Consider the following 18,111-nt stretch of genomic DNA (forward strand, 5'->3'; position numbering starts at 1 on the left):
TATAGAAAGTTCATAGGTCAAACTTCAGCTGCAATAAAATGTTATAAAAGGGGAGAACACAAAAACAAGGACAAAGTTCACATTTATTAAGCCCTAAAGAGTTTCCCTAGGATGTCTACTTTTGAAGAAGCCTAGAATGTTAGAGTTACATTTCATGAGCATGTTGTGGGAAATGCATATAGATTTAGCAAAGAGCAATTGAGACCTGAAAAGTGAGTGGAAAAATAACTGTGAATGGCACTAGAGAGGAACTTCTGTTAAATTCGATGAAGCTTATGTCCTCTTGCTCAGCTCCAATCTGCTCATGGTTTGTTAAATGATTTATGCCATTACTACTCCTGTACAATTACTAGTAAATTATAAGGAAACTTGTTTAAAAGAATAAATACATTTATCATACTTAAAATCTTTGTGTACAATGTAGTCTGTAAATTTACTGACACTTTAGTAGTTTTTCTGGACTGCCAGTAATTAACCTTCACACTCTAACAGAAACAATTATTGGCCAATTTATCATAAAATTTCTGGAACTAAAGTGTCCATATTTTTTCCATTCTTTAATTTTTTTTCATTTACTTTAGGGGACAGTCTTCTTCAATCCTTTCAATAGCCTTGTTCAGTTGTTAGACAGTTTCAGTTAGATTTTTTTTTCTTGTTATCTGGATGCGTGCTGCCTTTAAACTCATTATTGTGTCTGATTAACACCTTTATTTTATGAAAATGGCAAATTTAAGTTTTAGAAAGCCACCTGAAAGTGAGTATTTGCATGAAAAACAATGTCTAAATCCTGCTTAGTATATTTGTGGGATCATGTGTAAACTTAAGACCTGATTTGAGGGGATTTAAGTTCTCATTCATTTTGCTGCTCTGGAAAAGGATTTCAGCTTAGAGTAATGTAGAGAAAGTGGAAGATCAATCTGCAGAGAAAGTAATTTAAGAGAACAGTGCATTGAGTGATAGAATATTTATCAGTGATGCAAATATTCTGTATACCTGTGTTTTATCTTATATATTGCTGTTATACTTTGAGTCTGCATATAATTTTTCATATCTATGAGCTGTTTTAGGAAAGCCATATGACAAATACAGAAAAAATTATATAGTTACATTTCACAAAATGAGGCAAAGTATGTTTCATCATAATGAGGACAGTTTCAGTTTATTATTCAGGGATAAACTCATCAAAACACTTATGCAGTAGACAGTAATATCCTAAACAGCAAAAGGAGAATGAGTGAAGTTTTACTTTGTGCCTCTTTATGTAACAAAGATGGCTATCACAGTATACACCATTTGCTACATATTCAATCACTTTCATAAGCTGAAATGTATTGCCATGTTTCTCCTAATGGTTATTCTCATCCCGTAATATTTCTTTAGCTTCAGAAGGTTGATAACAGGTTAAATTATCTGAGAGTTACTGTACTGTCACTGTGCACTGTAAGCTTTGTGGTTACAGCTAATAAGAGATCTCAGGGCCATTTTATATACCTCTTCATGAGGCTAATACAAACAAAAATTTATTTCAATCTCTAAGAGACTGAAAAAACCCATAGCACAGAAGGTTGATGAATTTTATTGTTTGCCTTGCAGCAGGAGAGTATTCAAGACAAATTGAAATAAATAAGGAGTTTAGTTTTTAAACTAGATTTTGCTGCCTTCATGGACATTAAAAGAGGGGCCCAAATAAGGAAAAATTCTCAAGACTTTAATTTTTCCAGTTGCATTTGCAGTTTCCAATATATATATATATATATATGTATATATATATATATTTTTTTTTTTTTTTGTATCAATAAAATGGATGTTTCAAGGACATTTCCCCTAAGGCTTAAGAAGCAACTTCTTTATCTTTTCCTTGGATTTGATCATTATAATAACATTAATAATAATAATAATATAAAAATATGACAAGTAATATTTTACAAACTAATTCCAAGGCTTGTTTTGTTTTTATTTTATGGATTGTGAAAACAAGTACTTGTCTGTTACTAAGGGCATACTGGATTACCAGCCTTTGGTGTTAGTTGTGATTGACAAAGAGTGGACTTTGGGCCAGCAGTTGCCTTCAGCATTCTGTAGCGGCTCTCAATTTGTTTGAAAGCACTTGTTAAATCTTTCTGAATGATTTTATACCATTACTTTTCTGCTAAACCAACTTCTGTGGTTGCTGCAGAAATGATGGGTGGTTACTAATGACACTCTTGAATACAAGTGGAAATTAACAAGAAAGTAACCTCTTGGGAAAGATCTGTGTCATTGTAGTAGAAAACCTTACATTCTGCCTTTTGGAGACTGCAAGTCTGTAGGTTTTTTAATTAAATAAAAAAATACTGCAGATATTTTTATGAGCTGAGGAAAGATGATTGAAAGATGATCCAGAGATTTCCTTTTGAAATCACATTTCCAGGTTACTTATCTTGGGTGTTTCTGAAGTTTGGTGGGTTTTGTCAGGGTTTATTTGGAATAGCATGCCCTCTGTTGTACTGCACTATGTGCTGTTCTTTCAGAAATACTCGCTGTAGTAGTGAACAAGATGGGCATCCGGCAATGAAGCAGAAACTATTTGTATGTGTATTGGTTTGATCAAAGTTATGTAATTACAGCTTTTGTTGAGCATTAATCATTCATGAATAGAAACCTTTCAAGTAAAGAAAAATGTGACTCTTCTTATGACACAACGCCAAATCTTTTTACATTTTCAGAATGGAGTGTTGTTTGTTCCCACCAAATCGCTGGTTCTAAACTCTTATGCAAGTATAAGTTCTACTTGGTGTGCAGCCTTAATTATTTAAGAGCTACACATCTCTGTCTTTTCTAAAATTAAGGAGCCACTCTAGTATATGCTGTTCCAAGAACTCTAACAAGAGTAGCTTTGTGTAGTTGAACCACTTCTTATGTAATTTTCATTCCTGAAATGGTTCTGTTCAAGTGCTGAAGTGGTTCTGATCATGAAACCTCTGATGATCTTTGTTTCTTCTGTTAGTCTCTTGCTTGTTTGGTAGATAGGAAGTAAAACCTGAAAAAAGGGTCCAAACATGTTGTCTTCAAACTGGTGATCATGCATCTGCTACTGACCTCCAAACCAAGATGAAAAGGGCAAAGAAACACTTAATCAGGGTTGCTTAAGGAACCTTTGGATAAGATTCTGTGACTTAACTATCCAGACATTCTTGGTAGAGCAATACACCAGGTCACAACATTCACCAAGTTCCTGGAATGCATACAGGATTCCTTCCTCATTTAAATGTTAGATGTGCTAACCAGGAAAGAGGCACAGCTCGACATGCTGCTCACTAACCAAGGGAGCCAGCTTTGTAATATCTCTCTTAGTGATGACTTTGGCTGCAGTGGTCACAGTATTGTGGAGTTTGGGTCCAGTTGTGTACTCTGAAGGTTAATACTAAGGCAAAGGAAAATGTTATGGAAAGGATTCTCCTAGGAGCCATCACAAGCCAGATGAACCAGGTGACTGGGAAATGCCAGCACGGGTTCACCCAGGACAAATTGTGCTTGACAAAGCCTCTACAGCAAAGTAACCTGCTTGGCTGATGTGAGACAAGCCATGGACAATGTCTGCCTGTGTTTCTCCAAGGGTTTCTCTATGGTCTCCCACAGCCTCCTGATGAAGCTGGTGTGGAGCAGTCTGGGCAAGCTGCCCATGCAGAGGGTGGGGAACTGACCACAGGCAGCCCCCAGAGTGGGGTAAATGGCTGCTTTTCCAACTGGCAACCTGCCACAAGTGGGGTCCTCCAGGGTTTGGTGTCAGTCCCAAGGCTGTTTCATGTCTTCATAAGTGGTCATCCAGGGCACTCATAGTCACTCAGGGATCAAGTGAACACTTTGGAAGGGAGAGCCATGCTGCAGGAAAACCTGTGCAGGCTGGAAGAGTGGCCAAAGAAGAACCTTATGAAGTCCAGCAAGGACAAGTGTAAGGTCTTATACCTGAGAAAACAAATCCAGGAGCGCAGCACAGGCAGGGAAGGGACCAGGGAGTCCCAGTGAGCAACGAGCTCAATATGAGTGAGCAGTGTGCTGCTGGAGCAAAGGAGCCCAGGGAGATCTTGGGCTGCATCAGCAGGGGCATCAGCAGCAGAGATTATCCCATTCTTGTTGGTGTTTGTCAGGCCACATGGAATACTGCTGGTAGTGTTGGTCTCTGCTATCCAAAAAAGATATGGACAGGCTGGAGAGGGTAGAAAGAAGGGCTGCAGAGATGATCAAAGGGCTAGGAAGCCCTGTATGAGGGAAGGCTGAGAGAGTTGGGTTTGTTCAACCTTGGGAAATGAAGGTTGAGGGGAAACTTATCACCATGTTACAGTATTTGAAAGGTGGTTACAAAGAAGATAGAGACTATTTTCACAAGGAGTCACATGGAAAATATGAGGGATAATGGGTTAAAGTTACTCCTGGGGGTATTCCTCTTGAAAACGAGTGGAAATATTTCACAGTGAAAACAGTCAACCAGTGGAATAATCTTCCTAAACTGGTGGATTCCCCAACATGGGGCATTTTTGAGGCTTGGCTTGGATGCTTGGCTGTTTTGTCTAGATCATACTTTTGTCAAGAAAGGTTGAACCTCTTAAGGTCCCTTCCAACCAGCTATTCAGTGATTCTGTGCTGAGTTAAAACTCCATGTCTTAATTATCTGGGCAACTTGAAAAGTTTCATTTTGTGTATAGTGATTCTTTTAAATATTTTAATTTAAATTCAGTTATTTCACTGAGGCCTGAGATGTAAAGATGACAGGTTGTTGCTATTATAAAAATGAGCAAAGCATTTAGCAATAACATTACTGATGAAGAACAGAAATCTGGTTTTAGCAAACTGATATTTGAATTCTTACTTTCTACACAGACTGCATCCTCGGCTATTAAAGGTGCTATCCAGTTGGGAATAGGATACACGGTAGGAAGTCTTACTTCAAAACCAGACAGAGATGTTCTTATGCAAGACTTCTATGTAGTGGAAAGTGTCTTTCTACCAAGGTAAGAGCAAGCATATTGGATTTTTCTTCAATAACATTTCATAACTAAACTCTTAACTAGGTATTTTGAGCCAGGTTTGTTTTCCAGTTAAAAAAAATTTGTGTTAACATATGATGTATGAAACTTGAAGTTATCTGATCTTCATGTTGTCATTGAAAATGAAGATAGGGAGAGAATTGGAAAGATCACAGTTCATCTGAAGATTTGAGACTTACCATTTATAGAGAGGCAAAGTAATATTGACACTTTCAATTAAAGGAGCTGTCAATTTTATTTTGAAGTGATTTGTGGAACTGACATTCACATTTGATTAGTTGTATATTAGTTTCTGAAAATAATACTTGATATTTTGTCGAAGATTTTAAAAATTGGTGAAAATTCAAGTCCTGCCATTTTAAATATAATATAAAAATTTATACTACAGCATTGCCTTATATTTACACTATAGAATTCTATCGAGGGCTCTAGTCTGTGGCAACACTCAGCTTCTACAAGCTATGCTGATTGAAAGTTGTGCACCTTTACTGCTTTTCCACCTCAGCTTGTTTCACTGACAAGTTGATGGTGTAGAAATTGTAACAGTACAGTTATGCTGATAAGGGAAGTCAAGGTCTTACTGATTTTTGATGTTCAGAAGATGAAGTACAGTGCCATGCACCCTTTCCAAGTTACATTTGCTAACAAGAGAAGAAGGTGGCTTAGGAGACATGTACTTCAAAATCAGGATGACTTACTCTGTTCAGTGTTTTCTGGGTTTTCAACAGTGCTAAATACAGTCATTTCAATAAGGACACACTATCTGTGTAATGTTTCCTGGATTTGGGATTGATTTCTATTAGATTTTCAAAGTTTTGTTCATGTGCAGTTGGAATGCTACTTCATAAACTGTTTAGAATAATTTATAATCCTTAGTATTTACTGGTGTCACTAAACAGAGTTAAATTAACAGTCCACAGAAGTGCATATGCTTGAAATTTTAGTATTTTCTCATGTTAATTTCCTTGATTTTCATTGAAGTGATATATCCTTAAGGAAAAAGTAATCTTATGTGCAATAAAACCTTTACATCAGTTCCTAGTAGTTGAGGTTATTCATATACATTTTTTGGTTTTAATGAAAGGGTTTGTGCACAGGTTAGTAATCTTTCTCTTGTAAATTAGGTAGATATAGAGAAGCTAACCATATGCATGTGTTTTCATACACTATAATCACAAAATGTTGTTTAAAACATCCGACTTATAGGTGAGAAATTTACATATTATGTAACAAAGCTTTTATTGGTGAGAAAAATCTCTGCCTATGACAGTGATAGAGGTTTCTGTGGTATATCAGCATTGCTCATGGAAACTAAATGGAAAAACCTGCATACTAAAACCATTTTATTACATTGGTTACATGTAAAATAATAAATAAATAAATAAATAATTATAAATAAATATGTAAATAAATTACATTTATTTACACGGTTTGAGAAAGAAAACTACTTTTTTTTTTTTTTTTTTTTTTTTTTTTTTTTTTTTTTTAATAAATGAATAAGTAAAATAAAATGGCTTGTAGTCCATAGCATTGCATGTGCCTTCTTTACTGTGGGACTTACATGCATATACACACAGGAATGAGATTTCCTTGTTTTTTATTGGCATTAAGAAAGAGCTAGTAGACATTCCTTCTGGCTAAAATCAAAAGACAGAAGGATGAGACTGATTTCACTAATATAAAATTTAGTAGAAAAGCTTCAGTAGTACCTTTCCAGACAGTTTTCTGTAAAAATAATTATTTTGAGGAAAATTAGACAAATTAAAGTAATGACCAAAGCAGTGTAGTTTTGGGTTTGGGTTTTTTTCTTTTGTATAGCTAGGTAGTAAGCAATATATAGCATAGTGAGACATCTTGACTCTAACAACGAGGCGCTCCATAAAGAGCACTTGTTGACAACATTGTCTATGGAACTAAAAGTTGGCTGTCTGCTGCAATCTCTTCTAACAACACTTGATTTCTTATGCTGATGCACAGAAATGTTGAATTTCAAATCATTGCTGTGTCTCAGTGTAACCTTTTATTTATCTAAAAAAATTCAACCAGAAATGTATTACTCTCCATAAATTTTAATACTTTGGGATTGCACAAAATTAATATGGAATTCTTTCTTGCTGGTTCAGAGTAGTGGGATGTTGCTTCATGATGGTATTATGTGGATTGGTCCTGAGTCATGTCAATAGGTAACTTCATTACCCGTGTTTGAAGTAAAAAGCAAAAGTTGCACAATCTTTACAGCTGGGGCTGCACTCCCAAAGTGCACCTCAGGTACTCTTCACTTTTTCCTAGAGGGGTATCTACCTGTGATGGTAGCATTGTTAAAAGTAATTACTGTAATGACTTTTTTTTTTGTCCCCTTTGGATTGTTCTGGTTGAAGCAATTAGTGGAAATTAGTTACACCAGCAGGTGAAGTGGGTTGACCTCTACCTGGAAGTACCCTGGAGCAAGCTGAGGTTGAGTAAACTTTTTGCAGAAGTTTGCAGCTGAAGGAGAACCTAACAGTGCAGCAAGAGTAGTGCTGAAATGTGCTTACCCAGCAAGGCACAGTACTTTTCCACTTGCTTTAGATACAAATAACTCATCTGCAACTTCAAACAGGCTGTCAGCTGAACTTCCCCTTCATTTTGGTAACTTCACAGCAATCTGCCTCTTTGCATGGTGCCTGCTCCACCTTCCTCCTGTGTTTTCCCTGCCTTACCTGTGTCTAGCAACGAGGTGAGAAGACTGCTTTTCAGTCATAGGTACACCTGCTTCTTTGACAGCAACAGGGACACTGCTAGGGTAGCAGGGGTAAGATAGACCTGAGCTAGTAGAAATGCAATGCAGCCTGTGCACCAGTGAGCAGAAGAGTGTTGTATCTGCTCTTCTATATTTAGGGAAAATACTTAACAATTGTTTATGAATTTTATTCATTGAAGAGAATAGTCTCTGCATATCTCTCAGATCCTGAAATAACCCTCAACTTGTATCTCTGCTTCAGTAGTCATACTGAAGCATTCAGGATTCATTAAGAAGGGAGAAAAATGCCAGGTAAAAAAGTGATTAGGTCAGATCTGAACATAACTTCTCTGCATATTGTGGGAACTACTGATCTAAATCAGAAGTAATTCACTGGATTGCAGGTTATTCCTGGTCCAGAGTTACTCTGTAACTGTGTTAAATTGGTCAGAGTTTAGCCCAGATTAATTAATGTGTTTATTTCTGGAAGTGACTTTGAGTGAAGTACAGGTGTCTCTGTACGGTGGGTGGATTTGAATTGCAAAGGTGCTTGCCTTCATCTGCACATTGTAATGGTGGAGGGCCTTTCACCCCTTTTTATTCAAGCTCCCCAAGAGTTTGTATAACGTGCTGTTTTTGGAAAATGAGGTACTACTGGAAACTGTTATAATGGTGCTCATTGAGAACCATCATCCAAATAAATTTAAAATGTTACTATGCAAATTTGCTTCTAGGATGGAGAAACAAAATGCACCCTACACTGACCTACTTGATTCTGAAGATAGGTCTGAAGTCTGCACCCTACACACTGAACAGAGTGAAACCACAAGGGAAACCATTCCAAGTAACCTCTTTTCTGGCTTTTCAACTCTGCTTTGGAAATCCAGCAACAGAGATGCTTAGCTGGTGCTGGTACTGCTGCAACAGTGGCTGGAGGGTTCAGTGGAAAGATTGTTCATCCTGCACATGCTCTCTGTGCTGGGACTAGCTGTGTGGGATGTGTTTGTCTGTCTTCCTTGGCTGGAAGCAGTTCCTGGTGGCACAATTTGCTTCCAGTTAGTTGTTTGTACAACATGGCTTCAGCAATACTTTTTCAGCCCTTTGACGTGGCTGTGGTACTGACTCCCAGTGAGATGGCCTTGGTTAGAACAGCTTGTTGCTCATCTCCAAGCTTAGCTCTGGCAGGCAGTGGTGGCTCCAACTGGTCACTGGGCCATGGGGCTGTGCAGCTGCTTGTTAGTTGGCAGTGAAGGCAGCTTATTAAGCTCTTCTAACAGACAGAGAAGGAGGTGCATTTTTCAGGTGACTGAGAAGCCAGACAGAAGCTGCTCCATCATATCAGCTAATTTTGGCTATGAAGCTTCAGAAATACAGAATGCTTCAAACAAGATGGTAGTTTCAGCCTGCATTCTTTTGTTTTTGTTAGATGGAGGCTGCTTCTAAGTACAGCTGTTGAGTTGGACCTTTTTTGCAGCAAGTTGTTAGTCAGTCTTATGCACTTCCTTTGCTAATACACTTTATGCAGGTCTAGACCCTGCATATTGAGAACAGTTGCTATGGTTTCTAATTGATCTGGGAAGTGTGTTGGATGCTGATGACATGCATGCACTCTGCAGCTACAGTCAATATACTGAACTAGCTAATTTACAAATTTCCTTCTTATGATGCTAATGAAAGTTTATTCATTAATAATCTTTCTGCTTTTTAATGTCAGAAGCTTACCATTGTATTGGGACAGCGTTTGGATAACAGCCCAAATAAGTAGTCAAAAGTACTAAGAAAGTAAAAACTTTTCTTGGCCAATCTGGATTCTACCCTACGTCTCAAATTGAAGTGTACTGCTTTCTAGTATGTTTTTAAGGACTGATTGAGAAAACTGATACTTACCCTTGGAAATAACTTTGTACCAAACCTGTATCATAGGTTAGCTGGTGAGCTAAGTACAGTATTTGTAGTATAGAATGCTCTACAGGTTCAGTGTGACTAGTATTTGAATGTTCACACTAACAATGATTTGTTGGGTAACTTACACCATGATATGTGTTTCTAGTGGGCAGTTTCACAAGGAAGGTAAAGGGACCTGAATACTTTGATAAAGTGCAGCTGCTCTTCCTTGGTGCTTTAGTGGAAAAGATGCACAGAATTAGTCAAGTTCTGACAGGGTTTTTATGGTTTGTGAGCTGAGTGATAACACAGAGAGGAGGATGCAAAACAAATATTAGCAATGGGGATACTTCAGCGATAAGAGCAAAATGTGGTATGAACTACTGGACTCAGCTACTTCTGTTACCAACAGATTATTTGTAAACCTCTGATAACCCAGATAGCTGCATTGTTCTGTAGACTGCTTACATACTTTTCAAGTACTCTGAGATCCTGTATTTTAATAGAATTTCCAGTTGGTTATGAAATAGTCATATCTTCATAATTGTAAGTAAATGCTTCTATGTTCAGTTGTTACGTAGATATGATTGACTTGACTTTAAGTTACGTACTATTCCTAGCTGTATTTAAAAGCTGACTTGAAGGGAACCACTTAGGACAGCATTTGGTAACTGAAAGTTTAGGAGAATGTGAGAAAAAAACAGTATTATCACTGGACTTTAACACACAGTATAAAAAAAACCATAGTCACACCTGTTTTTTCAGATAAACATGATACCTGCTTAATTCATGTGGGAAATGAAGGAATGCTTTTCTGAAATTACATATGGGAAAGGAGCATACCAAAGCACTACCTGACCTGCAGCATGTATTTGTTTGATACATTTTTTAGAGCTTAAACACATTTTGATGAATTTTTTAAAAGCAGCATTCAAGAGCAATGAAACTGCAATTAGATAATCTTAGATTTTAATGTTTGGAGCATTTAGCTTTTCACATTTTATTTTGATTTAACAATCTGAAAAAGAATTGCTTTTACTGAGAGAGCTGAGGTGTTCCTCTTCTTCAGGTTTTTTTACAATACACACAAAAAAGTTATACATGGGGTCACAACTACAGACTAATTCTTTTGTTAACAGCTCCATCACAGCCTTTGAACAATCCTCAGTGAAAAAGGCTTGCTACCAAGATATGCAGCTGGCTTTCTCTGCCCTTTCAGATAGATATGGTATCTCCTGAGCACATCCTACCAGGGTGAGGCCATAGCAATGAAAAGCTGCCAAGAAATGTATCTGGGTGTCTTGTTAAGCAAATTTTTACAGCTATGGGCTTAGCCATTAAAAATGTAATTAGTTTTACTTCACTTTTAGTTTGATATTGCACCATCTATGCTTTTTAATACCCTCTTAGCATTTACAAAGAGACAGGATAAGATGCACTTACTGTCATTTTTAGGTGTGCTTGATTTAAAAAAGCCTACACAGTTTAAGTGTTAAACTAAACTGCATTTTAAGATTAGTCTCTCTTCTTTAATCTGCCTACAAATCTTTTTTTTTTTTTTTTTTGTGTGGTATAACAGCTAAGGTTATTCAAATATCTCATAAGTTACAATTGCTTCCTTGTTTTTCCAAAGCCTGTATTTTGTTGTCATATGGAAAGACTTGAATTCCTCAAGATTACCAGAATCAGAGCTAATTTTACAAGTCTTTTTCTTCATTTTTCTGGTAGACCTGTGCTTAAACTAGCTGAAAGGGAAATTACATGGTTACCCCCTTTCTTATTATGTCCAAAGCACCCTTTTGAAGATTTGACTTTTTGTCAATAGTTATTGGGCATTTTTCTTATACAATTTCAAAGACATAATCACCCCCTTGAAACTCCCTAGACTGCTTTAAAATCATTATATGTAGTGCTTTGCACATACACTTTAATCTCATGAGAGTGAAACTGTAAAATGCATCAAGAAAATCTGGAGAGAAACCACAGAATACATTCTTTCAATAACTAATAGAGTGGAATGTGAACAATTCTAAATAGGGTAGGGATGTACTTACATCAAGCATTCTGTACAGTGGAATTTGTCCTTTTCCAGCAAGAGCAAGGCCATACTCAATTCATACTTGTCATATGAGCTTTAAATTGACAAGAAATTTGAAAGGTTTCCATTACTGGAAGAACTTACTGGAAGTGGGAGTGCTTTTTCTGTTAAAAGTACCATTTAGAAAATATTAAAAACTATTTTCCAGAGTACTAACAAGAAAGCTTACATTCGTGTCAGGCTTGCTTCATGAATTACCAAAGAGCATACTGTTGGTATCAGTAAACTATTCTGCTAGGAAGTGAAGCTGAAACTAAATAATATAATTAACAGAAACAGTAAAATACTCTGTAGACCTTAAACAGAAGGTGTTTTTTAAAGAAGATTTCATAAAGAATAAGAAAAATTGTCTGCATAGAGAAATTGACTCATATCTGTAATAAAATATCTGATGTGCTCTAATTGCATGGAATTACCCTCTGTGTAGAAGCTGTTCTAAAATATTTGCTCTGTTTTCTAATAAATCTCCACTTGTTATGCATTGCTGTGCACCTGCTGACCCAGTGTTGGTCATTTTACATATGGAATTATGAAATGGCTCAGAACTGTCCTGTTGTCATAGCAGATTTATAAAAGTATTTAGTACTGAAATGTAGAATTTCATTAAAAAGTTTGGATGCTTCCTATTTCCTGACAATTACATAATGCTTCAGTAGAGAACACTGTTCTATTAGGTTCTACATCTTATGATAATTAAATGCATTTGCAAGTATGACTCCAGGTTTCCAGGGAAAACTGTATGGATTTCTATGTGGCCACTGGAGCATCCTCATATTGGACAAAATTTCAGTGAATCACAACCAGCTATTTAGAACTTGGTGTCTGACAAATCTGGCAGTGTTCTGAGCAACTGAAATGCCTTGTAAAAGACCCTTTTTCTATCTTAACTGTAAAGAAACACTACCATCTTTAGCTTGTATCCTACTGATTTTCATTTTTAGCTCTATAATGGAACAATGAAACAGATTTGGATTTGATTTTGATTTTTTGGAATCATACTGCAGTAAATACAAAGTGAACAGAGGAGTTCATTAGGACCAGGCAGCCTTCACTGTTACCTGTAGGGTTTAGCACTCCAAGGAGCAGCAATATTCTATAGCCTTTGCATGTATCATTGATCATCCACAAACGTCTTTTTATGTGTGAATTCCAGACAGAAATCTTTGGTTTTTTTCCCCCTCACATCTCCTGTTCAAGAGTCTGAACTGTTATTCATTTCTGGAGCCTGCTGTCACTGAAACAGTTCGTTTAGGTGGGGGTTTGGCAGCACTCATTCAGGGGCATCCAGGTAGGATGAGTAGGCTTGTGTCCTCAAACTGTTGTTAATGAAAGGTGGCAAGTTCATATGACAAGTACTAATTGTACAGGATGAAAGCTCTTAAATTCTTTCATTGTATTTAATTTTTATTCTCTTTTCCAGGAATGTTGCTTAATGTTTATTGCTTTTCATATCTGTGTGAATTTGTTGCCTTTTAAAATTTTTGGTGTCCTTTGGATATTCTTTTTGCCCAACATAATGGTACATTCTGCATTACTGAATAATTTGGTTATGATAAATGAGTAAAGAAGTGCTGCAAAAGCTGATTTCAGCAACTGTGTCAAGTCCTGGATTTTGTATTTCTCTGAATATCAAACCATTCAGACACTGGCCAAACTGATAAGAACAGTAAAACAGAACAGTATTTTACTCTTATCAAGGAGTAAACCACAACAGCCCAACCTTGGATAAATAGATAAAGGATGTAATCTAGGCAAACAGAAGTCATGCAAAATACAAGCAGGATGCCAGCTCAGCTGTGTAAGGCTGGCAAAGCAGAAGTTGTGCAAAACAATGATACTGTGCTTACTCTAAAGCAGAGGTCAAGGAAAGCCACAGGAGACTGGACATTGAAGAGAGACCTGAAGAATCATATAAGGACTTCTGATAAGGGATATGATTATGTCAAATGAAGTCAAGTAAGCAGGGATAGCTAATGAATATATAGTCTGTGAGTATGATAAAAACTCTGTTCACAAGGCTCTTGAGGCCCTTGATTAGAGGAAAGATCCCCAGAGTGACCAACATTCTGTAATAAAGGTCTGACTTCTAATACTCAAAATGTGTTAGAAAGTTTCTATCGGGCCCATTTCAGTACCAAAACTTTGTTTAAAAGTATTCCTGTTTGTTTTGAAATCACAGCATAAAATTTACACCTGCTTAAAAGACCTGTTTCCATCATAAATGAATCCATGAGCATAAAAATATCGGGTTGTTTATTTTTTTAAGTCTAACGGTGTTGTGCTGCTGATCTTTACCTTATATCTAGCATTCATCTCAAGACTTTTGTAACTCAGGCTAAAAATACAGCGAGATGATAAATGTAAAACAAGGAGAAGAGTTAAGGAGTACAGGTTACCAACAGAAGCCATAGAGTAGCAGGAAAGCCATGACATAGTCACCCCTGCAGGAGCATGGTGGTATGGCTGGAGTGCTGCACTGAAGGCTACAAGCTCTTCAGAAGGAGCAAGCAAGGAAAGAGAGGTGGCTCTGTACATTAGGAAGTGTTTGGACTTTACAGAGCTCAAGGATAGTGATGAGAAGGCTCAGTGCCTATGGGTGACAATCAGGGAGAAGGCTGAAAAGGCAGGTATCCTGGTGGGAGTCTGTTATAGACCACCCAACCAGGATGAGGAGGTGGCTGAACTATTCTACAATCAGAGGGCTGATGTTTCATGATTGTCATGAAATCCTGGCAAATTTTAACCAGTCAGATGTCTTCTGGAAATTTAACACAGCAGAGAGAAGGCAGTCTAGGAAATTCCTGGAGTGTCTGAAGATCTTTCCAACACAGCTGGGAAGTGAGTCCACCAAGGGAGCTGCCCTGCTGGAACTGCTGCTTACAGAGAAGGGCTGGTGGGAGATGCTGTGGTTGGAGCAATCTTGAGCACAGCGACCGTGACACTAGAGTTTCAATACTCAGTGGAGTCAGTCTCTACCTCGGACTTCTGGAGTGCAGATTTTGTCCTGTTCGTGTTTAAATGTGATCTTTATGCAAATGCATACAGGTGGTGAAAACAGTAATTTCCTGTCAGGTGAGAAAAAGGAATTTGCTGGCAATGTCTCTTGCAGACATTTCTATTAATGGTTAATGTGATAGAGAGGTTTATCTAAATTTATGCTCTTTCCTGAGGAGGCAAACAGTCAAGTTAGGCAGCTTTATGGTGAAACTAGCTGCTAATAATTGCTCAGTGATTTGGTTTGTTTTGTTTTTGTTTTCAGTGAAGGGAGCAATCTTACCCCTGCTCATCATTACCCTGACTTCAGATTTAAGACATATGCACCTCTTGCCTTCCGCTATTTCAGAGAACTTTTTGGTATCAAGCCTGATGACTATTTGGTAAGAGCCTGCAGTTTTCCTTTGAGTTGCAAATTGTTATAAAGCTTGCTAGTTTTGTTGTGGCAGAAAAGGATTCTTAAAGGGTGCCCTTTAATCAGTAAGAAATTTTGTGTGTGGAGGGGTATATAACTAGTGACTATTTCTAATGTTTACAAAAATTTTAATTCTTTATCTTGGAGACCATTTGTATAAAAAAACTGCTTTGTTAATTGACAAGAGTAACATCCATGTAATTCAGATAATTTTTCTAGAGAAGTTATCAGTAGTTGTGTGACTTTTCAGTTCAGTTCTTGTTAGGTACTTTCATGTGATTTGTGTTACACAGTTCATTACAAAGTGAGATCTGCAAATGTTCCTGTCTAACTTTGAGGAACATGGATGGCACACTAAAAATGAAGCATTTTAGAATGCCTGCTTTGTTATATTTCATAAATTGAAGACTTATTCTTTCACAGTGTTCAGTTTACATGAGGAAAAAAAGTTGCAAATTTGCAGACATTGTAAAAGCAAGCTTTACTTGGTGGTACCACTTGGTACACTGGTAGGGAAAATATCCACAATTTTCTTTTTCCTGTAGTTCTGCTTTTGGAAGGATAGAGTAAGTGCTGAGCAGGATTCTCTTTTAGATGTTTGCCCAATGTTCAGTTTGTTTCATGGTGGGCCACCCAAGAAACCAGAGTCCTGAAACAAATTAGCAACTTTATATGTCAGAGTCTGTTGTGTACTTTTTGGGATGAGTTTTAAAATCCTTTTGTTTCATTATTCATCCCATTCATTATTGATAACAGCTTATTTAAAACAAAAAGAATTTTAAAGGGCTTGGGTGAATAAGAAAATAATTGATTAAATGGTTCCGAAATATTAACATACTACTATGTTACTAAATTTTTTCTCTTGTATTCAAGTGTGCTATAATGGGGTTTTCTTCCTATCTGGACAATAAGCCTGAAAGCAAAACTTAGCTGGTTTTGCTTTTATTAAGTTGAATGTTGGTGTCTTAATGTAGGTGTCTTATTTTAATTCTTTAGTGCTATGTATGGATTTTGTGTTAGTAGTCCTCATGACCACAGTTATATATTAAAAAATATAATTAATTTGAATTATAAATGGTAGTAGCAAGGAAATAAAATTGTTTGGGAATTTTATAAATCATAGTAATAGAATATTTTAGATTTGAAGGGGCATAAAGATGATTTATCCCAGCTTTAAGGCAGGGACATCTTCCCCTAGATCAGGTTGCTCAAAGCAACCAGCCTGGTTTTGAACACTTCTAGAGATGGGGCATCTACTACTTCTCTAGACCGCATACTTCCAGCACCACTCCATCCTTGGAGTGAAGAATTTCTTTCTCCCATTGACCACAACTCTTGGAATGTGACCAGTTCTTTATCCACTGAGTGACCCATCCATCAAATCTATGCCTCTCCAGCTTAGAGACAAGGTCATAATGGGTGACAGTAGTGTCATTATGTAATGTGTTATTTATCTGTCTCTTTTTACGGACTTGGAAAAGCTGAAGTATGTGGGCTGTGTTGCCAGCTGCTAAAAAGACTGTGCTTCCTAGAGTAAAGTTATCACCTGCAACTCTTTTCCATCTAAGGAAACCTTCACAGTAGCAGAAATTAACATTTATACAAAGACTGTATGCTGTAAATAAGATTTGTGACAATCTGTTTAACTACAAAAAGGCTATTCCCTGAGGGAAGTTCCCAACAAAGACAACTTGTCGCAGATTCTTTTTTTCCTCTTGGCACAGGAAAACACACAAGTGGTATGTGGTAAGTAGTAAATGATTGTCCAGCTGTAGCTGAAGGGCATGTGAAGTAAAATAAGACTAGAAATTACAGCAAGCATATGTGAGTTTACACTGTTAATTTGAGGTGGCAAAGCTCAAGATTTAAAGCATCACCTTTTCCAAGGAGGATGAGCAGTAACACGCTGTAGGAGTCAGGCAAGATAACAAGCATAAATGCATTTGAACAGCTGGCAGAATTAAATTGTCACTGGAAACCTCATGGAGTACTGTCATTTTGCAGGGAAACTTCTTGATCATAAATACTCAGTTGTCAGGCTCTTGGGGATTTTCTTACATCTTGGTTTTGATTTGCCTTTCAGAGATGTCCAGTCAAAACTAGCTGGGCCCTTTGTATAGCAGCATTTGGTGGGTGGACTTTTTTACAGAAGTGCATACCACTGGAAAATGACCAACACAGAGTGTAGGTCAATGTCTTGTGCTTATGTTCTATTTAGCTTTAATGTTTAGGATAATTGCATTCAAATGTTTATTACAGTGACAGTTACTCATGAAGATTTAAATATTTTGTGAAGAAAAATGCAGTTGCTGCACTACAGCTGCTGATTTGGTCCAGAGGTTTGTAGTGTTATAGGCTGGCATGGCCATTCTGTCTGTAGAAGATTACAGCTATAGGATTAACAAGAAAGGTATTTTGGATTAATTGAAATTGAGTAGAAGCAGGGAGAGGAAATATTTATATATCATGCAAAATTCTCTTTAAAATTTGTAAGCCTTAGCTGGAGCTAGGATAAGAAGATGCATTAAGGCAATGGCATGAGTCCATAGGAAACATGCTTCTTTAGTTCAAGGCCTCATAAAAGAACACATTTATTAGATATTCAGCTATCCTGTTTTGAAGTTCAATATAAACAGATTTTTCTATGGTTTTTGAGCTTAATATCTACTCTCCGTGTAATTTGAATGAGGTTTGGAATAGTGGACACCTAATAAATGTACATTAGTCTCTATATGAGTATGGTTCTACTAAGTAAGGTGTAGTCTTTGGTGTCTCTTTCCTCCTAAATGTGATTGTAATTCTTAATGCGTCCCATGGAAGAGGAAGCCTGTCTAAATATGCAATATAGTGGTCCTTCAAATTGCAGTTTTTCTTGCTTACTGGTATTGAAGTTTTTTTTCTGTTTCAAGTGGTTTTCAATCATAAAACTAGTAAAAGATTTTTAAAACTAGTAACTATATTAAAATTAGTAGCTATA

At 36.9% G+C, this 18,111-nt stretch overlaps 1 protein-coding gene across 5 annotated transcripts in view; it reads left to right on the top strand.

The window, feature by feature from the left end:
* The window catches only part of PIP5K1B (phosphatidylinositol-4-phosphate 5-kinase type 1 beta), a gene marked incomplete at its 3' end in the record, with an annotated part of 99,326 nt that overhangs the window by 43,891 nt on the left and 37,324 nt on the right, over positions 1 to 18,111 (top strand). For 4 of the 5 annotated variants that reach the window (XM_079331212.1, XM_079331213.1, XM_079331214.1 and 1 more), the window contains 2 exons: positions 4,858 to 4,988; positions 14,985 to 15,102. In XM_079331212.1, the coding sequence (XP_079187338.1) occupies positions 4,858 to 4,988; positions 14,985 to 15,102 (249 nt within the window). The remainder of the gene's footprint in view (positions 1 to 4,857; positions 4,989 to 14,984; positions 15,103 to 18,111) is intronic. The other variant, XM_079331215.1, reaches the window with a different exon arrangement.

This window comes from Erithacus rubecula (genome assembly GCF_903797595.1).
Source record: "Erithacus rubecula genome assembly, contig: SUPER_Z_unloc_2, whole genome shotgun sequence".
NCBI lineage: Eukaryota > Metazoa > Chordata > Aves > Passeriformes > Muscicapidae > Erithacus > Erithacus rubecula.